Source organism: Aythya fuligula, chromosome 2, assembly GCF_009819795.1.
Source record: "Aythya fuligula isolate bAytFul2 chromosome 2, bAytFul2.pri, whole genome shotgun sequence".
Taxonomy (NCBI): Eukaryota; Metazoa; Chordata; class Aves; order Anseriformes; family Anatidae; genus Aythya; species Aythya fuligula.
In genome coordinates this window covers 38941814-38964969 of record NC_045560.1, presented here as the reverse complement: position 1 = coordinate 38964969, position 23156 = coordinate 38941814, and the positions used below count along the sequence as shown (strand labels likewise).

Below are 23156 nucleotides of genomic sequence, written 5' to 3'. Positions count from 1 at the left end.
AAAAAAAAAAAAAAAAAAAAAAACATAATAAATAAAAAATGTATCTTAGATCAGGTATGTCTTTAACCAACAGAGCAATTTATACATTGCTATTTCAACAGCTCCCTGAGGAAAAGAAAATGCAAGGCAGATGATAATCTGAAGCCTGCACATCTTGTGGTCAGTCTGGTTTTAAAGGCATTCAGCAAGAACACGCTAATTTAGAGGAGATGAATAGGAAAATTATCTTGGAAAACACCATTGAAAGACAGATTTTGACTAGTGGTCTGGGGAAGCAGACAGCAACTCATTTCAGTTATTTCAAATGAAACATTGTCCTCATTAGCTGCAGCTAGCAGAAAAAAAAAAAAAAGAAAAAGAAAAAAAAACTTTACCTTTTCTAAAAACAGTAATAAATAAAAATATACTTAATTTCATAAAGTACCTGTCACTGGTACTGGTTTTACAGTTTTCCCTGGCTCCCTAGTTAATGAGCAATTTAAGATTTTTAAAAGACCAAAATCAAGCTCAGCCTTTGCAAGAGCTGAGTTTTTCTACAAAATACATAGCTTCCACAAATTCCAGTGAAGAATAGGGAACTGACAGGCACAACATCTCAAAAGATTCAAAAAAAATTAAAAAAAATGAAAAGCCTCTTTCTCCAGGTGGAATGAAAGGGATGGGTAACATAAGCTACCCTGGCTGCATAACCAAAGTTGGCACAAATAAGCAGGATGATGAAAGGTTGAAACTAACTTGGCTAAGGAGACCAAAAGTTCTGTGATACCATGCTAAACTTCTCCTGCAAATAAAACCAGAGATTGGGGGTATCAGGAAAGGAATATGTTGGAAAGCCTAGAAATAGATCAGAGTAACGAAGATATAAAAAGGGAGCAGAAAAAAAAAATATGCCGCCGCCACCCCCCACCCCCCCAAAAAAAAAGTGTTCCATACAAAGTACTATATTATTCCCAAAAATAAATAAATGATTAATTGTGAAGGTTTTAGATTTCCTTTTTTATATTACAATTTTCTCTGTTATGCATCACACCAACCAAAATTTAAAAACAACTCCTTTTTTTTTAGTTTGTTCTGAACTTTATTATAGATCATTTTTTATTATCCGGCTTTCAGTTTGGATAAGCATAATTTTTTAAATAAAAGTTAGTGCTTCATGCCTTTTTTCAGGAGGTGTGTGTAAAAAATAATTATCTATTTGCAGAAAAAAAATATTTAACATTGGATTTTTTATATATATATATATACACATGAGCTATATATCAGATGTACAGCTCCAGTATTTTGTGTGTCAGAAGGCAAGGTTATTTTTGTAGGAAAGATTTTCCACTTTAACTATGTTCAAGAATACTTTACAGCTTATTTAATTGTAAGAAAGTCTCATTCATGTTATAGCTAAGGCTGCTGAAAGATAAAACAATGTGATATTAATTCATATGTTATATAAAGTATTAAAATTATTATGGGTAGTTTAAAAATGCTTTTGTATTTTAACAAAATAAAATGTCTAGATTATTAGAAGTCGTGCCTCATTCAATTCCTTTGAAATTCATTTTGGGGAACTTCTAACATATTTTCATCTAAGTTAACTGACATTTATGTCTGACTGTAACACCATTTCTAGCATAGCATCTTGAATTTCATCTTGCAAGAGTGCAGACTTCTGGGTATAAGCACGTGGATTCTAGGAGAAAGCTAAAATCTTACCTAGTGTATGGCTGCAGCTGCGGCATGGTTCAGTAAGGCTGACAACTGTCTGCTGCAGATCTGCCCGAGGGGGAGTGGGAGGTGGGTTGGGGTTCTTCCAGCCATTGCATTTACAAGATTCCTCAGCCTGAAACCAAAGTAAAAGAATATCAATCAGTAGCGTGAACAACAACCAACAAAGCCACAGCAATTTACTGAATCTGCCATATTTCAAAGGCAATAAGAAGTAGTATTATTAACAAGCGGTTGATTTTTATTTGTTTATTTTTAAATCTACCACACCGCTAGAGCTTATTTTCTAGATATGATCAGAAATAGAATAATACTGCAAATAGAAAGATTATCCTGGTTCTGGTATGCAAGCTGTGCTCAGAAAAAAATAAATACACAAAGTCTGGCTAATTCTTTTACAGAAAGCTGTAGGTCCTGTATGAAAGAAGCATTCAGACATTTATATCAAGACATACAGGTCCTATCAACACGTACAGATCCACCAAGACAGTTTTAATGATTTAAACACAAACAGGCCATCTAATGGGCAATGTGTTTATCACTACCTTATCAGCTACACTTGCAACAAGAAATCACGCAACTAAAAATAAGCACACGTCCAGCCAAGCGGGGTTAACCAAACACTGAAATAAGCAAACAGTAACTGCATTGGTCAAGAAAGTTGTCCAAAGCAAGGCTTGGCCACATCACCAACAGCAGTGAATGCCAAAGACAGCGACCCTGCCAACAGAAACCTGTCACATAGCATGGAAAATGTAGTTATAGTCACTGACAGAGAAACAAACCAATGGTTTACAGTTAACAGGGATGACCATGAAGGGGGAGGTGGTGACCCAGGTAATCCAATTTCAAATCATTTAGAAGTTCAAAGTACCAGTTCCAGTTATCCAAAGAACAGCTTTATAGGAGGGAGATTTTTTTCTGCACATCCATAAGTTCTGTTATTTTGATGGCAAAGTTCTGATTAGATCTTCAAATGAGAATATGAATGCTGTTAGAAGAAAAGCGTACTTTTCTGCTATTCAGAGATATCTGTGCACTGGGCGGTAATGAGATACTCATGAATTTGCAGTGCCAGGACCTCTGTGAGGAAAGTATGCCAACTGCTGCATAATATTTACGACAGAAACAACCTTAGTAGGAAAAATGTGGTGTTAATATATCCAGCACTAATGTGTCATTTTTTTCAAACTGATTCTGAATATATTTAATGCAATCTATTTCAGGAACCTATTTCATTTTCCTTTTATGTTTCCAAATCTCATCTCACCTACGGAAGAAGCACCCAAGAGAGGCAGAAAAGATCACAGCTTGACAGTGCCTATGATTGACAGCTTCGTAGATTGATGGTAAATTGTTCTTCCACTCTAATTTCAATATTCAGCAACCTGAGCACTGCGACAACTGCTGCCTGCATTTTGCTGAGCGCCACATGATGCTTTTACCATCTCTTCTGCTGAAGTGTTTATCCAGCTGGACTCCCGGCCATGGGGTCAGGCGGCATTCAGGGCAGTCTGGCATGCTGGAAGGGACAAGTGGTGTTTTCAGCAGCCAAAACCACCAGGATGACTCAGAAACCCACCTGCAAGCTCCCAGCAAAACCACTTCCATGTGCACTTCCCTTGGGAAGGGGGCCAGCTGCATCCCCTGGGCCCACCGGGTCTCCACGCACCGTGTGGGTGTAGGCCGCTATGCTGAGGGTGTATACCACAACATGTGTCTGTAGGGTAGCACCAGGTAGATTTCTATATGAAACATGGGAAATCTGGGGAAGATTTATATATATACAGTCTCAGAAAATGCAACCCGGAGGGACTTACAGTGAATTTCATCTTTCTATCTACATTTTTCTATCATGTTTTCTATGAGTAATATGACTGGCAGAGAAGTCAAGCAGGCCCGATATTATTTTGCAGTAGAAACTGTCTCTTACAATTTCACAGGCATTGAGCCAGTTTTATTTTTGTTTGTTATCCAAACCTACAGGACCTACTAAGGTTTGTTGACTAGAAAGAGAAGCCAGTGATTAGTGGCACCTACGAACCAAGGACTGCCCTGTTGTGAAGACTGCGGACATCTGCAAGACAATTTGACCTCAAGCTAGACAAAAACAACGCCAAATAAGCTATTCACAATTGCTTCATAGAAGAGAGAATGTTGCCATGAGAGCTTTTGCAGTTAAAACAAGAAGAGACTGTCAGAAAATGAGATTATTGCCAAAGAAAATTCAAGACAGAATCGTAAAGAAGTTCTTGAACAGCAACAGCAAGAAAATAACTGACTATAAGGTTAGGGAATCAGGGTCTGATTCTTCCCACTCAGTCGTCTGGACAAATGTTCAACTTTGTAAATTACTGACATAACATAATGCTTCTTATTAATTGCCTTAAATCATACCACAGTGGAAAATGACAAAAAATAAATAAATAAAATAAAATAAACTAGGCCAAAAGCATTTAGAGAATATTTTTCTCTGAGTGGAACCAGCATTTCACAGAAGCTCACCACACAATGTTTACGATCAAGCCTAAAAAGCTATAAACAGTGAGTAACTACACAAACTTTCGTGTCACACAATAATTAACAGCAAAGATGCAAACAAACAGATGTATGAATTGTGATAACAGCTCGGTTCAACTGCCAAAAATAAATATCAACCCACCCACAGCAGAATAAAAACAGTGTGTTCAGTGGCAGATTTTTGTCAGCCCTCGGTAGTACTTGCTTGCCAGATCTTTTTGAAGCAGATGTTAATTTGTATTGTTCGTAATATTCTAGAGACCTTTCTCAAGCAACTATCAAGGGTGGGCCTATTTTTTTTTTTTTTTTTAATTCTTTCTATAAAACACCAGAATCAGCACAAAAGTTCTGTTAACCGAGGGGAAACACAGCCCGAAAAGGGCTTCAAAACTAAGCTTTCATTGTCGATGTTGATAGTGCAAGTATTTTGTGCTGAATGTGCAATGTGCATTACTCAGTGCCTTAAATTGCCTACTTGTTACAAGTCTTCCACTGTCTTTGTTTTGTTCATTCAGTCCTTTCCTTGGCCATCTTCAGCTTTTTCCTTTCTTTCTTTCTTTCCTTTTCTTTTTTTTTTTTTTTTTTAAATGTCAGTCATCTGCTTTTCATTAGAAAATAAAATATGACTTCACCTCCACAAAAACTTAGTTTAAGTTCAAAACAGTTTGGAGGGGAGGAAGGAAAAGAAGCATTTAAACTAGCACATCCAGTCCTTGGGGTCTTGTTTTCTGGGACATCTGTGGAGGTTTGATAAAGCCACTGCAGAAAGCTGGGGACTTCTGCTTTATTGAACCCTGCAAAGCCACAAATGCCATCTTTCCAGGCCCAAGGATCACAGACATTGTATCTTAAAGGATGTTTTTTTTTAATAAAACTGATGAGTGTAATGTAATCAAACAACAATTACACACCAATGCCTAGTCTCCCCTCAAAAACAATGCAAAAATTACATACAATCTGCACCGCATGATATATTTTTGATCAAATTTTTGGCACCTTCCATGTATTACATGTAGGGTACTACCGTATAATAACAGCACATTTTAACATACATTTTTATTTATATTTATGCCACTTAAGTGGGTTTCAGGTCTAAATTATAATGGCTAAGTAAATATTGTTACAATGTTATACTGCCTAAACCATTCCTTCCCCTTTCTGGTGGTGAAATAGGCATAGGAACAGGTAAGTTTCAACCCAACTTGATTACAAAGCAAAAGACCAAAACAAACTTAAAGCTGAGTTTCAGAACAGCTGCTGTACTGGGCTCTTTTCAACTCAAAGCCATACAGTCTGCCCTGTCTCATAACTGCAATGCCAAGCAGACTCAACAGATTATAGACACACAGCACCACAGGTCTTGTTTCCAACAAGTGTAATTACTCCAGAAAAATTACTTTCCCTCCCAACAGAAAAGCCAAGTAAAATACCCTACTGTAAAGCTTTCTCCTGCAAGCAATAATCTCAAAATGATGCTTTTAACAAAGAACATCAAACAAAGCATAACAAAAACATTGATGAATTTAAAATGCATGTTTTTCCTACTCAAACACCCAGTACCCAGCAACCAGGCAGTCAGATGCTGCTTGGAGATCTACCCATATGTACCAGGAAGGGATCATTTGTCTTTAACAATATGAAATCAATTTAATGTTCAGCTCAAAGGACATGTTCTTCCTTTGTTAGTCAATCCAAGTATTGTATTTCCCCTACCCCACCCCACCCCCAGGTTTCTCTCAACTACAGAATAGATGTAGGATACTGTATAATATTTGTTATTAAAAGCAGGGATCGCATTCCCACCTTGTGAGGTTAATGGTAGATTTCTTATTAAATTTAAAGAAAGATGTCTTAATTAGACCTGCAATACATAGCATAACAGATTCACCCCACTATGAAAATGATCATAAGAAAGGTTTAATGTCCTGTATGACTCCTATATACCTCCTCAATTTCTCCAGAAAACATTCATACATTTTCAGTGGAGCTTCAAGGAGCTGTAATCCTACAATACAGAATTTAGACAAGTAATGCAGTCAAGTCTGCCTCATCTTAATCTGCCTTATAAAAGTCAGGGGGGAAAAAAAAAAGTAATTATGAAAACCACAGTACATAATCTTACCACAAACTATTTTTAATGTGTGGGAGCAGGAAAACACTACAGGGTTCACTGCTGGATCAGATGTGGGGGAAAATGCCTGTACCAAGGGTCAGCAGCTGCTCTGCAGCCTGGGAGACCCAGATTTTACTTCAGACTCTGCCACTCACCTGCCGCGGGGTCTCAGCCAAACCTTCTCATCTAGCCCTGCTCACGATGTTTGTTTTGGTTATTTAAAGCATGGGGTCTTCGAGGAGGTGTTATTCTCCACTACTTGTGCAAATGCCTTAAGCTACAGGGCTCAAATTACATTTACAGGCATCCAGGCATTACTGTAACACATACAGTTAGAAACAAGCAATTTTATGGAAAAATTAGTGTACTAAAATAGTACACATTTCAACATAATTTTTAAGAAGAACTCCCTATGGGCTGGAGAGAGAGTTGTATTTTCACATACTGTAAATCAGTGGGGAGAAAAAAAAAAAGCCTAGAAGACTTACACACATAAATGTATTTAATGAAGATGGAGGATGAAGTCACACAGTGCTGCTTTTATATTGAAGTGCGGCACGCTCATGTGCCTAATGCTCAATTTCACACTGGACAAAACCAAAACGATGTATGCAGCCATTCATACACACACAACTGTAAGTGCCAAAAACAAAACACTACACAAATACAGCATTACTGTGTACTTCTGAAAATCGTGAAAACTGCGCCAGCTCCTAATATATATCTTATTGTTCAGAACGTGCATTCCCCACACACAAACCCAGGAGTTTAAAAGGCTGTTTTAAGCAGAAGAGCCTGCTCTTGCCCTTCCACCCCTTTTTTATTTAATAGGAGAAATAGCCAAGTGTTGTAGGTCTAGAGTGACAAGTCTTCTGCCTCAATTCTCTACCAGAAAAACAAAACCAAACCATTAAAAAACACAAGTACATGTATTTCTTTAGTCCCAGGCCAGGGCAAGAGCTCCCTAAACTCAGCTCTCATCCTGCTTACAATATGTGCACACTGAAGACATCTGTGCCTGTATTTCCCAAGGGGTGAAGCAGAGGGAGGGCTGAAAAAGGACCAGAGTGTTCCCTCTTGGGGACTGGGTGTCCTACCGCAGAGCAGTGCCTCACACCCCTTTCTGCTCAGCAGTGTCCTCTCCAGCACAGCATATTTTTGCTGTCACCAGATGGACCTGCAGTCTACACAGCCTCTGACTTCTGCTCTTCAGCCCTAGCAAACCCCTGCTCTCTGCCTCTACTACTCCCAGCATCTCTGAGGTTAAGTTTCCAATAAGGTCTGTGTGCTGAAGCAGTAGGATTTTGCGGTGAATTTTATATGGGAAAAAGTTATCAGCACTGCAGGATGTCGTCACGTATTTTCTGCACTCCAACTTGTACAGCTCTATGTGGATCTACACAAGATTAACATATGGCTGCCACTTGAATGAAAACAGAAGCCCCCTTCGGAGACGGTGCAAGTGTTTGAGCTCTCGCACTCACACACACAAAACAAATGGCACAGAAGTTGCAACCCAGAGTAAGAAAAAGTTCAAAGTTCTCTGCACTGCTACAGCTCCTTGCACACTGCTAATGTTCCGACCCAAGCAGCGTAGTTTTGGAGCTCCTGCCAGGTGCTCAGGAAGAAGTATAGCACATCCTTCCACCCAGCTGCATCCTTCCGCCGTACCCCACAGGAGACAGCACTTGATTAGCTTACAAGGATGTCCACTTGGTGATGTTTTGAGACCTGAAAGAATGCTGCCTGCCACTGAATTACTTAAGAAAAATCAGGTAAAAAAGGTTAGTTTTGCATTGTAATCTGCACGTGGAGCAGCACTGAGTGCGGTGGCTGCGTCTTGCTCCCAGCGGGGAAGGAGGATGAAGCCCCGCGGTGCCCCCAGCCATATGTCTGACTCCATCAGACTGGAGTGCCAAAAGGGACACAGCCAGCTGGGACTCCCTGCAGAAGAGCAGGACCTCGAGGGCCGACAAGGACACCCCAGCAGGGCACAGGCAGCACGAGCTGTCACCATGCTGCGCCCCACCACCGGAGTCCTGCGGGAGGGACAGAAGGGCTAGCGGCAGGCTGCCTCCCCTCCCTCACGGCTCTCACCTCCCTGCCACCAAGCACCCATGCCAGTGCATGTCTGGGACTGCCAAGTCCCCAAAAAAGCAGAGTGGTTCTGTAGAGACAAGGCTGCCTGTGCTCCTTCGTGGTGCGGCCACCTCTGCGGGGCAAAGCACCTGAAGAAAAGGCTTCAACCCTCGTGAAGATCAGCTGGAGGTACGTCAAGGGAAGGAAAAAGAACTAAACAGGGAAGAAAAAAGTGATTCATACACACAGGCACATCCGTGAAGACTTCACACGCCCCACATCCAGCATCATTTAACAGCATGTCTTAGTAGCAATAAAATATTGGGGATGCAAAGTGGAATCAGCACTAGGAAAGCTTAAAACCTCATCACGCAGCCTTCAACAAGAGCCACCAGCTTCATGTGCACTAGCTGCTCTTTTATCTTCCTGACACTTGTGTAAGCTTGCACATCCCACAAGTGCAACAAAGCTGAAACAGAGATGCCTGCACATTTGTAAACAGCAAGGAAACTGAAGCGTGCAGCTTCCTTAACTTGCCCTCACATGACGGCATTGCGACATGCCTTCAGCAGACAGTTCAAGCTCCTCACATCACCAGAAAGGGCTACGGACCCAAACTAGGATGCCTCCTCACGTGTGTGAGCTTTTAGTTCCAACTTGGACCCAAAGTGTGCCTTTTTGGGGGTTCCAAAGTAAGGGAACAGAGGGAATAAAAACCACTTTTCTCACAAACAGCCCAGTTATTTCCAACGCCGAGAGCGTTGCTAGAGGGTTTTACTCAGCGCTGCCAGCCTGAACCTGTCGGTCTCCCCGTGCATCCAGGAGTCACCCAGGCAGCTGCAGGAGCGTGTCCCAAACTCTGACCACATGCACCCTGCCCCGCACGTGGACACGCACGGACGACACCTGCGCCTGTCACCAGCCCCCGAGGGCAGGAGCAGCCGCCCTGACCGCGCTCCCTCCACCTCCAAATCCACCGGGGGCGAGCCCTGAGCATCCCACCCGGCGGCGAGCTGCAGGTGGAGGGCAGGAGCGTGGAAAAGGAGGGATGCCCGGGGCAGGAGCGTGCAGAGGGAGGGATGCCCGGGGCAGGGCGAGGCAGGCAGTCACAGCTACGTGACCGGCGAGGCCGGGGCTTGCCGGAGCCCGGAGGCCGCGCCCCGCCGGGGCGGCTGCTGCCAGCCGGGGCTGCCGCCGTGCCGCGGGCACCGCAGGGGGCGACACCGGGGGTGGGGGCGCCCCGTCCATCGGCAGGCTCAGGGTTTATCCCCGCGACCCGCGGCTGGAGAGCCCCGGGGAGGGGGGAAAGGAGCCGCCACTTCCGCGGGGAGCACCGGGCCGCCCTCCCTTCCCTTTCCCCTTCCCCTCCCGGCCCGGCTCGGCTCGGTTCGCCCCGGCACGGCCCTTCCCCTCGCCGCCGTCAATCCCCACCCTCCGTGGGCGGGTGGGCGCCGCGGCCGGGTACCTTGCAGGCGGAGTAGACGCCCAGCTTCTCCAGCTTCTTGGCCCGCGGCGCGGCGCGCAGCTGCGCCTTCTTCCCGGCCGTGCGCGCCGAGCCGGGCCCCGCGGGGCTGTCGGCGGCGGTACGGGCCGGACCCGCGGCGGCCGCCACCCCCCCGGCGGCCGGGGAGCCCTGCTGCGGGCCGCCCCCCGCCGCCCCGGGCCCGGCCCCGGCTCCGGCTCCGGGTCCGGCGCCGCCGCCGCCAGGCTCCGCCATGCCCGCGGCGCGGCGGCAGCCGCCCGTCCGGCCGGCCGGCGCCCTGCGCCCGGCCCTAGGCCCTCCCCTCCGCCGCGCCGCCGCCGCCGGCTGCTCCCCGGGGGGGGAGGCGGGAGGAGGGCCCCGGCGCTCCGCGGGCGGCTCCGGCCCCGCCGGCAGGGGGGGAGCCGGCACCCGCCTCCCTCCCGCCCGCCCGCCCGCCCGCGCCGGGTGAGGGGGGCGAAGCGGTGCGGGCGGCGCCCTGAGCGCCCGCGGGAGGCAGCCGGGCTGTGAGGGGGACAGGGGGTGCCAGAACGGCTCGGGGTTTTTTAGGTGGTTTCTGGTGGAGGCAGTGTAAAAATGTCAGATTTAAATACGGGGTAACTCGTGGGGAGGCTGCTCGATCCTTCACCTCGTCCCGGAGCGAGTGGTGGCAGCAGTCGGTTTGTGTCTCGCAGGGGTCGCCTTCTAGCCCAGGGCACAAATTGAAGCCAATGGTCCCAGCGCAGCAGCCCGGTGGATGTGCGGCTCGGGGGAAGCTGCGCTCTGCTGCACACATGTAAAAATGCGGCCGAGCTGTGAGAAACCACAAATGGCAGTTCTATAGGAGGGCACCACGCTTTAAGAGGTTGGGCGTTCGTGTGGGATCCGCAGCGCTTTGATGTGTAAAGCCGAGGCAGCAATATGAAGAGTGAGGGGAATCCCAGGGCATGAGGAGCTCCTGCAGCAGCAAGGCCTCGGCGCCTTGCACAGGGCAGCCAAAAATGACTCCGGACTTCTGCAAAGTTAAGAGAGTTATATATGGGGGTACATAAGGGAGAGGAGGAGTGAGAAAACGCTTTCCCTGTGTTCTCCTTCTTCCCTTGCCCCCATTTCCCCAGCTACTGGTGATATTCTCATGCATTAGGTTATATGGTGAGGTGACGTTTTTGTTAAATGCGGGAAGACAAAAAAATAAACAACAAAACCTGGAGGACACACCAAGCTCCCTTTCAGAATGAAACACTGGGGTATTTATTGTGGGAAAGGGGGATTCTTAAATCATCATTATTAGTGGCTGAGCTTTTAAAATCAACAAAAGATTGATGGGGGCCATCCCGTTCCCTCATCTGCTTTAGGAAAACATGAAGGGGGGGGGGGGGGCACAGCACCTGCCCCCGCCCCATCCCCGGCCTCCCCCGGGGACCCCGGCTCTAGGGAGGCTGTGGCCGGTGCAGGGCTCCCGAGCAGCTGTGACAGTGACCCATAAGATGGCTGCTGCCATCCCCGTGCCTTAAGACGGACTGTTAAGGTGGAGGAGCCGCTGCCCTGGGAGGCGGCGGGGAGCACAACCCTGCCTCAGCCGCCGGCTGTGCGAGAATTAACGGCATGGGGATAGGATAATCGAGTTTCCTTTACATTTGCTTAGCGATCTCTTTGGTATTATTCGTGGAAGTGGCAGGATGACGCTTTGGAACAGCAGATAGCCGCCGTGTGGTAACCACCACCGTGTAAGAATAATGCTCTGCACCTCTGCGCTTGCAGTGCTTTGTGCCGGGGAGGCTTCCACTTTCCTGCCGGACCTGAAAACGAAACTGTAATCACTTGGTTTCACTTTTAGCTTTCCCACCGCACCGCTTCGGCAGCGAATGTTACCAGCGAATAGCTCATCTGCAACAGTGTATGGGCTCCTAGGGTGTCCCATCTCGGGCACAGGCTCCTGGCTTTGCTGGCAGCTCCTGTAGCCATTCTGTTCTCCTATTGTGTCGATTTTCTTTCTCTCTCTTTATATATATATATAAAGAAAATCGACACTATATATATATATATATATATATAAAATCACCAGCCCCAAATAGGTAAATTATTTAAAGGTAAATAATTACCTCTAAACAGCAGGCTAATGCTATTTAACCACACATCACTTGCACACCTATATACAAACGAATTACAAGTTTCAGTGCTGAAAACACTGTTATTATTTTTACACGGCTAAGTAACCCCACTGATGTTTATTAGGGCCACTCTGTGCTCTTTTATGTCTGCAACTGCACAGGTAGAGTTCACAGGATTGTGCTCTAGGCAAACAACCTTATTCTTCCACCTTATTCTTCCAGGTCCTTAAGAGCCTGAAAAGTTTTTACTTCCACTAAAATAAAACATTTCATGGTGTGTTTATGAGGGTCTAATGTGAAAACCACTGCCATTGCACAAAGCAGCACGCTGGTTACTGTAAAGGCAAAAAACACTTCTCCAACACTTCCCTCTAGAAGCCTCAAGATCGTGGCTGTCTTACAATCCTCTCTCTTCTCTTTGCTTTTCACCTTGCTGCTCACTAGGTAGCCAGAACAGTAACTCTGCCAGCCTGTGGCTACGGATACAGTTACTATAGTAACATTTATAAACACTAATTTCACTCCAAATGCAGTACTGCCTGCTATCACGGAGGAACAACTTAAAAAGAAATCACTCAACCTGAAGATAGGTAAGACTTTCTCTTTTTTATTTTATTTTATTTTTTTTTTATGTTTATGTTCTTAGCATGTTTAAAATCATTGTTCTTGTTTCAACTTGTATTATTTTATCATTTAAAACAAAACAAATCCCAAGGATTTACTTTGTCTGAAACCACTCCAGTGACAGCTAAAATATCACATTTGCACTTTTGGCAAGAATAAACAAGGAATAGTTCATTTGCTGGCCAGAAACTCACGACTATAACTTGGGTTGTGTTGACTTGTGGTAGCTTCAGTGAATTTAATTTGGCCATTACAGGTTGTACTACATTAGGAAAGCAGAAAAATATGACTCTGTAGATGACATTCTCAGCTTCATATAGTTAAACAGAGTTTTTCTTTTGGCTGAATTTACAAGCTAGCTTGTATTCATTTTTTCATTGTAATGCATGCATAACTCAATTTGAGCACAACAGAATCACTCCAGTGCTCATTTTCCATCATTAAGTATGCATTATGAAGATGTTAAATTAGAATCAAACTCAACGCATTGTCTGAAAAGCCCTCACCACATCTTTCAGTTTCTGTCCTTCGGGGCATGTCACTGGGTTTGCACAAGAACTGAGTCTGAAAGTGGTGCTTAGTGAGCACTGAGGGTGAATCCAGCTGCCTCCTGCCCCGCTGCTTGGCTCCTGAGCTCAGGTGAGCAGCCTCTGATCCCAGGAAGGCTTCTCATCTGCCTCACAGTCAGCCAGGAGCTCATGAGACATCGTGCCAGCTCCTGTGCTTCTCAGGTCTCTCTCAGGCTGCAGGTGGCCTCGATGAGGCTGCTGTTTGCAGCTGGTGCTCCCAGAAGCCACCACGTCCAGGTTTGCTGCCATCGCCTGAATTCACCCCAAACACCAGGCAAGCTTAAATGCAAAAACCTGCACATTATTCCAGCAAAGGAGGCAGTTGCACTTGATGCAACAAAGGAGGAAAATTAAAATGCAATTTAGGGTGTGTCTGGTGTCTGCTTATTACCCAGTTGTCATCTGGAGCTCTTGGGGCCTATCTCGGCCACACAATGAGTGACTCAGCTAATAACAGCCTGACGCTGAACAACGCTGCCTCTCCGAGAGCAGCCTCCCTGCCTGGTGCCCAGCTCCACAAGCCCATCCGACCCCATCTCTCAACCCAGGCAGGGCTCTGTGTCCGACCCCACGCCTCTCTCCCTCTCCTTTTGTTCAAGACAGGACTCTTCCTGCTCTCCCACCTGTTTTTATTCATGCCATTCAATGCAAATGGAGAAAGCAGAGCTCTTCCCCCCTCTGGGGAATTTCTCCAAGTATAAAATCCCATTGTGTTCTTTCATTAGCACATTCCTTGTGGGTTAAGTGGCCTCCCTCTTGGCCACCAGGCATTCAGAGCTGCTATCAATATTTTATGAACCACTGGAAGTATTAAGAGCGCAAAAGTTTTGTTCCTTATGCTCTCTCTAGCACCTTGTTAGTTTCCCATGCTGCTTACATGGAATATTAGTAATGTAGATGGCAAACCTTACCGGGAGGCCTTTGTTACAGAGAATCTCACACTCCAGTCACCCCATTTTTAAAGGAAAAAAAAAAAAAAAAAAAAAAGAGAAAATGTCATTGCAACACTCAAGAGTGTTGTAGCAACACAAGTGTCTTGCAAGTGCCAAAGCAATTTGCCATTTTTTTCATTTCTTCCCCTGAGCATGCTCATTATGACTGCAGTCACAGTTTTGGGGGACCAAAACCCAGTGAGAAGCTGGTGGCTGGACTCAGGCAGCAGAGGCGTTTTACTGCCTTCACCAATACAACACAAAGCACGTGAAATAAGTTCAGAAGCTGCTTGCTGATGTTGTTTACTCACCCGCAGTCACCGTGCAGCCTTACACTGTAGTTTCGAGGTGGTGAGAGCTCTCCGTTGCTTCATGTAGACATAGCACATATCACCTATTTCTCACTTACCTCCTCTTCCTTGTGCCTCCCCAGTGTTTCTGTACTCCATCCTCTGACATCTGCATCCCCACAGTTCTCTGGGACCCCACTCGGCATACTTCAATCATACAGGGAGGGTTTTTCACAGCCCCAGCGGCAGCAGGTGGGTGCCCAGAAGCCTCACACCTCCTAGCTGTGCTCAAGCCATCGGCAACCCACACGCTTGATACCACATCGATTTAGAAAATAAAGCCACAGGAAAAAAAAAAAAAAAAAAAAAAAAACAACAACAACAAAAAAACTTTTATTTCTGTAAGATGACCACCCCACACAGGCCCTCGATGGGTTCCAAACCAGTGCCTCTGCCCCACCACACAGACTCAGCAACCGGCACCAGGTGCAAAATAGTTATGATGTAGGAAGACTTATTTTGCCTTTTTTTTTTTTTTTTTTGGCTGCCATATCCCAGTTCAAGTGCTTCTTCTTGGTTAAGGAGCTGTGCCTCTTTTCAGGTGGACAGTGTCACAAATTACAGTTCTGATTAAGACGACCTAATGACAGAGACGATTTCAAGATGACATGAAACCAATGGGCCAGGAATCTCATGATTCCAGTTTTGAACAACGCTTAGGAAGATAAATGAGAAGGCTAATTACCTTAAATTATTCTGTAATTATTTTAATTATTAATCAGTTCCTCCTTCCTTGCCTATTATCAGGCCAGTGCTGGGAGTGTTCCTAAGTCCTGGAGGCAGGCGCTGCCCCCGGCACAGCTCGTGACTCACCGGGTTCACCTGTATCTCTTCCCACACCTTTCGCAACAGGACTTCCTTGCAGCTGTGTTGTTGCTGCTGGGAATACAGTAAGTCAGGTGCTATGCTGACCTAGGCTGACTCACCTGGGAGAAGATGTCAAGCTCCTTCTGCAACATCCTCTCTGCAGGTGGGTTGGGAGGCCCAGCACTCCTAGAAAACAGTAGAAGGCACTGGCCACCCATGCCTGCTGCTTGGCAGGGACCTGCAGCACGAGGCACATCACACTAAGGGAAGGGCAATGCCAGCAACGCTGAGTCCCTGTCACCTTTTCTGTATACAGGTATGACGCATTTGCTTGTTCAGCAAGAATTTGCAGTAGTGCAGCCTGTTCATGCCTATTAACTGATAATATTGTGATGGGAAGATCAGTGAGACTGTGACCTCCATTTTACATCACTCAGCCCTTCTCTGCCTCCTCCTGTCACCCTCAGGCAGGCGGGCACCTTTCCTGGTGCTGTTCTCAGCATTTCAAACAGTGAGTTTTCTGAGACCACTAACATGTAGCAAATACTGATAATACAAAGCTCAAGGAGGAAGGTATTCTGGACTTGAGATTGTACAATTTAATTGCTGACTGACAAAGGTAAGAGAGGAAGAAGCAAGCTCTGGGTGGAGACAGGAATGGCATGTGTCAGAGGGAGAAGAAGGCATGTGGGACGTCTGTTTCGCCACAAATCAAATCCTGGATCATTAAAACTCCATGAGTGGCATCTTCACTACTTAAAAAACAAAACAAAAACATATTGTAAAGACAAACTGCAGAAACAGAAAATAACCCCTCCTTGCTATATGAACAGCAAGCAGTACCAAGTGCCAGAGATACAAGATTTACTGAGATAATGGTATTCTCAGCCACACCAGCCCCTGGCCCACAGCCCTGTGGTCTGCCTCTGTTGTGCTGCTCTCACAAGTAGGGCAGCGGGTGGGCACAGCAGAACAGCAGGGCAGCCTCCCTTCCAGGCAGCCTCTCTTCCATAGGAGCAAGGTTGAGAGGTGACCAAACAGCTCTTTGCTGGGATACAAGGAGTAAATAAGATTCTTTACCCTTGAAAACACACGTAATCTCAAATGGTGGTTCCCTCCCCATTCTTCTCCAACTTTTTTTTTTCTCCTCACTGCACCTCTATTTTTAACTCAGAACATTAAACAGTGCCAGGTTTAGGCTCCCTAAATAGGCACAAGGAAATTGCAGTGAGCTAGAAAGCTGCATTTTCTCTTTCCCTTTCTGAGAGCTTTGGCTTCTTATATTGTGATGGCAATATCTCACTGTTATCCTTAAACCCTACAGCAAAACACTTGCAAGTCTTTACTTGTTCCTGATGAGGGAGATGCAAGGAGAGAAGGAAATACAAACTAATCTTTCAATTCATAAAAAATTAACAAAGGGATTTTTTTTTAATTTCATTTTTACCATGTTTTCAGCTTGTAAAATATATGAAGTATGCACAAATAATGAATGCATACTATACACAAATCTAACATCAAGGCTGTCCTTTTAACAATTATGAGCAAAACGATTTCAACTGAAGAGTTGTAGCATATCTTGTTATTCTACATGAATTATTATATACATCATCCTGGTTATTTACAAGTTGTAATAAACTAGGACCATTTTTGTCCTCCAAAATAGTGATTTATTAACACTTACACCCACTTACAAATATATATACATCTACAGAGTGTGCAAGTGTTAAGAATTAAGTTTCCTGAGGCCAAATTAACATTTTGTTGAAAACTTTCAACTTCCTGGCTGTAATTCTAAGGGCTTTTATACACACCACATGTAAAATGGGTTTATATTTAAAAGGCTGACTGAAAACAGCTTGCCAGATTTTCTGTATATATTAGCCCTAACTCTTCTCAGACATGAATGTGTCATTACGAAGACAGCAGTGAAAAGGCTTGTGCTCAGATTCAGACTGCAAAATAAAGGAAGAGAGACAAGCTGTGCAAGCTTGTCTTCTGCTGATAGTTCAACCATACACCTACTTATTTTGCGCCACTGAATGGTGCAGCACATCTGGAGGATTTCTGATGCTCGCCTCTAGTTGAGAGAAGGACTTTCCTCTAAACTGGCCCTACATCAGATTGAGAGCTGTAGCTGCTTGCAAGTCCACCTCAGTAAGGACAATGTATAGGATGGCATCAAAAGTTGTGTTTTTTGTTGTTTTTAAATAGCTCTACTAATACTTCAGCAGGTATCACTCTCTACAGAAGAGATTTTCCTCTTTATAATTTTATATTGTTCTACCTCAGCTGCTCACAGGTATTTGGATTCTTTAAGATTCTGAAAGCCCACAGGTAATGGACAGAAGGAGTGAGAAAGAAGGAAGCATCCTTCCCAGCTGAAGTCCTTGAAGAGGCAACAGTTGCAGAGGAACTGCTTTAAGGTGTGTCTGTATCAAGTTTAAAGACAGAGTCTCAGAAAATGGACAAGGTCAAAGCAGGATGGACTTGCCACATTTCAATGCAGCTGTCAGAAATCACCACCACTAAACTACCACTGTTCGTCCTGGTGGTGGATTAGCAGGAGTTTACAAAGCCTAACAAAGTCAGAAATCTATAAAGAGATTATGATAAACCCTATAACAAGTACATTTTTTCCTATTGTTTTTCATCTGTAAATACTGAACTAAATAACCAAACTCCAGGAGCAGGTGTGTTACCCAGAGATCTAAAATCTCAAACACTGCTTGGCCCACTTGATATTTTTGCTCTTCCTTATGCTTTCTTAATGTAGAAACTGACACTTTCAAAGAGCATCCCACATTAAAAGAACATTAACATTGCTAAGCCTTGCTCTTGTGAGAAAAACAAATTACATATATGTGGACAATATTTTATTGTCTTATAAAATCTTTCTTTTTCCAGTTGACTTCTAAATTCATCACAACCAAAACTGCTGCCAATAAGTGTGATTGATTAAAGAGATATACCAATGCTACAGGCCCATGCAAAATTTGAAGTTTTTTAATACTAATCTCAAATATATATATATATATATATATATATATATATATATTAAATACAGAGCCACTACACTGCTGTGTCTGGAAAGTGATGAATAGATACAGAAAAGCTGATGAAGTACTACTTCATACTTGCAGTTTTTAACAGTGCGAAGGCACAGGGCTATGCATCAAGTCACAAGGAGGAAACAAAGAACTGACCTAGACCTGAGCAAGTATAAATCTAAATTGTTACTCATTTTATATTTCAAAACTTTTCAGTTCTTGCATTTGTTGTATTACTAATTTTTAAACATAGTTCTTACACCTTTTATGTAATTTCATATATAAACAGGGGTCCCAGTATACAGTGATGTAGTTTAGAGCTTATAAAAAAGTGAAAAGAAGACCTAATATCAGAGTGTAAATTCATTGCATATTGAACTCTTATAGAATGACATGGAAGAAAAATCACAAGACAAATCAAACCCATCTCATTTTGAACTTTGCACAGATGAGGAAGATCATCTGGAGGAGGTCACAATTGCACCTGAGAATGAGGATGCCGAGTGCATTTCAGTATTTTGCTCAGCATGTCAACAAGCAGTATATCCAAACCATCTTTTTTACCATAATAAAAAACACAAAGCCCTAACTTCGCTGGGCTACAATAGCTCACAAACAGAGATGGACAATGAAACACTTTTAGCTCAGAGACAGAAGCTAATTTCAAAATTGACCAAGCTTCCTAAATATTCTGAAAGACATAGGCAGAAGATTGATTATTCATTTGAGTTCCTTATCGATGATCACACTCCTACATCATATTGTGATCTCAACACCAGTCCTGGTATTCTTAAAAAAATAAAAAATCCTTCAATAAAAGCATTATCAGTTTGCCAAGATAAAAATTCCACGTGGCAGGGAGACATGGAAGACAGATTTTTTGTAGTGGACAACTATGGAAATAGGTCAGATACGTGTTTTCTGGGGCTAGTCGATGGCTGTCATGGTGTGACAGCTGCAGAAATGGTTGCAGCAGAGCTTCCACTTTTATTTCTTGATCAGCTTGCTCAAACAGATTCTTCCTACAAAAAGACTGAGGAGGAACAGCAAATTCTGAATTCTTTTGCCACAGTAATTGAGGCAGACTACAAGAAAAAGGAGATGACTTTTTCTGATAAACAGGACAACGATGAGACCAACAAGACCAATAATTACGAATGGATTCACAAAGCATACGCCAAGTCCTTCTGGAGAATGGACAGACTTTTACGACTAGGAAGGAATGAAGTTTCCAAAGTTCGCTGGAGCGGCTGCTCAGCTGTTACCTGTTTGATAGAAAGACTCAACAGCAAAAATACAGATGGTAATGAAGAAGAAAGAACACACTTTGAAACCAGAGCACATAGTCCATTAACCAGGACAGCTGAGGATGTTGCTGGGTTACTGCACATTGCTAACATAGGTATGTACATCTCACATTGGATTTTTTTTCTCCACCCAATAAAGAGAGAAAAACAAGCTAATTCAGAGGCTTACTGGCAGTAAAGATTTGGAAATACAAAGCTGCAATTGCTTTAACTTGACAGTGTGAAGGAGGCACAATAAATTCCCTTGTAATTGATACCAGCATCAGACAATAAGTACCAACCTTACTGGATGAGAACCCTCAAGACGATATTTTAGTTAAGGTGGTAAATTTACTAACAGGAAAGACAATTAGGAAATGCTGCATATTATGCAAGTAATCTGTGTAAAAGTAGTGACTTTTATTTATTTAAAGTCAATAGGAGGCTAAGATGTCATCATTTTAAGGGCAGGCAATCATAAACTTTATTCTAGATCTGATAAATTCCTCATGTCACTGGAACATGCTTAAAATGTTTTCTGTTCTTTTCAGTCAGACTTAAGCACCACTATATTTTGCCACAAAGATTAACAGGAAAGTGACAATGTTTTGAGATGCGTCTCTTCTTCAGGAGGCAAAAAAATCCACGTTTGGATAAAACTGATCCCATATTTTAAAAATATAGCAAATATACGCGATTCTCCACAAATCTATGGAATGCTATAAAACAACTTGAACCTGCACTGACACTGAAATATGTAACTGCAGTTGACCCCCCTTTCCTCTCCTCATTTCTCCCACTTGTTGCTATATCCATACTTTTTCTACCTTCAACAAGCATTTTTTGCTGTCACCTGCATTTCACTGTTACTTGTAATAAAACTGTAATCTAGTGCCAGATCACATTCTTGCAGGAGATGCAATCCTACCTTTAACCAAGTACAGCAGCAACTCAGATAAAAGTTGTAATGTTTTCAGATTTAACAAACGCATGTTTTCATACCAAGGAAGACACTTCCCTGCCCCCCCCCCTTTTTCTTTCAATAAGCTTGAGACATAGGATAAACATTAAGAAAAATTATTAGAGAATTTTCCCAACTTAAGTTTTCTAGCTGTAATTACCTGCCTGCATCCTGCCCTCCCAGGTGAAATTTTATGCTGGCCTCATTTAAAGATGCTGTAAGCTCAAGCCCTGTAAATGAGGTAAGGCATGAAATTGATCAGAGATGCTTCAAGCCTTTTTGAACCACTTCTAAATGTATATTCATTTAAACTAATACATTAATTTCCCACCTGATTCATTACATTGAAGAAAAAAAGATTTGCATAAGCTTCATTTTTCACCCCAGGTATGTGTTCTTACAGCAGCATAAACATGTTCCTTCAGAAACAGATGAGGAACTGAAGAGAACGATCAGATACGCAGAGCAGGAGATGGCAGCATTGCTTTATTTCATACCATATAAATAGGTCAGCTGGTTCTTGTTGACTTTTCTGCCCTGTCTCTGGTTTGCAGATGAACTTGCATCATACAAAAGCAAACTAGATTTTACTCTTCCTTGCAAACTGTTTCACTTATCACACCCTTTGTTAGGGTTTCAGCTGGGGGTCTTATTCTGAGGGATCAAAGGAAGCTTTAGACAATCAACTCGCTCTCCATGGAAATCATAGTAAGGGGGAGGGAACAAGAATACATTCACGCTGCAGATAACTTAAGATATTTACATTATATAATCAATAAAAAAGATATTCTTCAGTTCAATGCTGTGAGTCACCTTCTAGAGAATCTGCCTTCACATGAACTATACTTGGAGCTGTCCCCTACACTAGATAACACCAATACTTCCCAAAGAATGCAACTGTTTAAGCACTGCCTACTTACAAACACTTTTCGAAGTAGATCTGTGCCCTACTCTAGTCAGAAAATATTAATTACACCATATAAATGAACACACTGTAGCCAGCCTAGCATCTGCAAAGCAACCATCCCACTCAAGCTCTCTTTATACAAGGATCTGGTATAGTCTTATGGATACTGGGAGAAAGATACCACAGAAAACTTTGCTGTAAAATGGAACTGGATTGATAGTCATATTGCTACCTATGATTGTGGAAATAGAACAATCTCAGCTTTTTTTTTTTTCCTCCCTCCCCTAGTCCTTAGCAAAATACTAATCATTGATGTAACAGCATCAAAAAAACGGTGTGCTATAACTCAAAGTATTTATTTCACTTTTAGGGAATGTGCATGCAGTTTTATGTAAAAATGGCAAGAGTTATTGCCTCTCAGAAGATCACAGCACATCTAATGTACGTGAGAGAAAACGCATACTTCGGAATGGTGGAAACATCAGCACTAATGAACTAGATGGATTAGTAGAGGGTCACCTTAAAACTACAAGGGGTCTTGGACACCATGGAGATCCAGTACTGAAAAAATCTGTTATACCTGTACCTCACAGCATCTCTGTCCCTATTGATAATACTTGCCAATTTCTTGTTTTAGCTTCTAATGGGCTTTGGGAGGTTTTGGATTACAGTCAAGTATGTGCAGTAACATTAACAACATTCACTCATTATTTGAGAATGTATGAAAACGTTCACCAAAATGGGGCCTCTCTGTATAAATGTCAGTATTTGATGACCCTCTCTGAAGAGGACTTAAACGACTCAGAGGCTACTAATGGTCTGCAAGATGGAATAGAGATGCTGTACTCCAATATTTTTCCTAGTGGCTCAAAAGGCAACTTCACACAAAGCAAGCCAAAATGTTCTAGGAGCAGCTATTTGCAAAGTGAAGACAAAGTTCGTAAGGAAACAAATGACCACAAAAACCAAGCTGATCCAGAGCTGTCTCTCTTCAGTAACGATGAAAAAGGTCAACTGAACAGAGGGATAAAACAGTCTGATATTACACAAGGTGACTCTGAAGAACTGACACAGTCAGAGGACAGAAGAATTTGTCAATATAAGAGTTTTCAGCCACGTTCACAGAACGCAGCTCAAGAAGAAACAGACACTGACACTTTTTGTGCAACCAGTTCAAGCCACATCCATGAACAGCTGCAAAAGAATGCACTGACAATAGGATCTACAGACATGGAACAGCCTCAGAAAGATACAGAAGCACACCTATCTGACTCATGCCCACACCTGGCAGAAAAAATGGACTCCAAGATACTCTGTGACAAACCTGCAAGTTATACCAGCCAGCAAGTGTTGAAGACCACATTGCCAGTGGATTGTAAAGCCCCAACAGATTTTGAACAGGACACAAAAATGTATCTGTCTGATTGTGAATCACAAGCTGCAGGAAGAGGCTGGGTCGCCTCTGAGAGGCTCTATGAGAAAGCAGCAAGCTACATCAGTGAACAACTGGTAAAGACTGCATTAGCTGCAGGTTCAAGAGATAATATTACTATTCTGATTGTACTTCTAAGTGGATGTGATAAGATCCCTAACTACCTCAACATCTGAAAATTTATCATACGGTAAGTGGAGTTCCACAGTACATACAGCACAAGCTTACATTTAGCTGAGC

The 23156-nt window shown here is 43.3% G+C and overlaps 2 protein-coding genes across 2 annotated transcripts in view; one reads left to right on the top strand and one right to left on the bottom strand.

Annotated features, from left to right (window-relative positions):
• Positions 1 to 10076, bottom strand: part of KAT2B (lysine acetyltransferase 2B) — a gene marked incomplete at its 5' end in the record, with an annotated part of 42602 nt that extends 32526 nt beyond the window's left edge. The window contains 2 exons of the mRNA XM_032180682.1: positions 1705 to 1831; positions 9894 to 10076. Of these exons, the coding sequence (XP_032036573.1) occupies positions 1705 to 1831; positions 9894 to 10076 (310 nt within the window). The remainder of the gene's footprint in view (positions 1 to 1704; positions 1832 to 9893) is intronic.
• Positions 10077 to 18723: 8647 nt separating this feature from the next.
• On the top strand, positions 18724 to 23092 carry PP2D1 (protein phosphatase 2C like domain containing 1). The gene is made up of 3 exons (XM_032180681.1): positions 18724 to 19732; positions 21855 to 22670; positions 22722 to 23092. Exons 1-3 carry the CDS (start codon positions 18724 to 18726, stop codon positions 23090 to 23092), a joined length of 2196 nt encoding a protein of 731 aa, XP_032036572.1.
• The last annotated feature ends 64 nt before the right edge of the window (positions 23093 to 23156 follow it).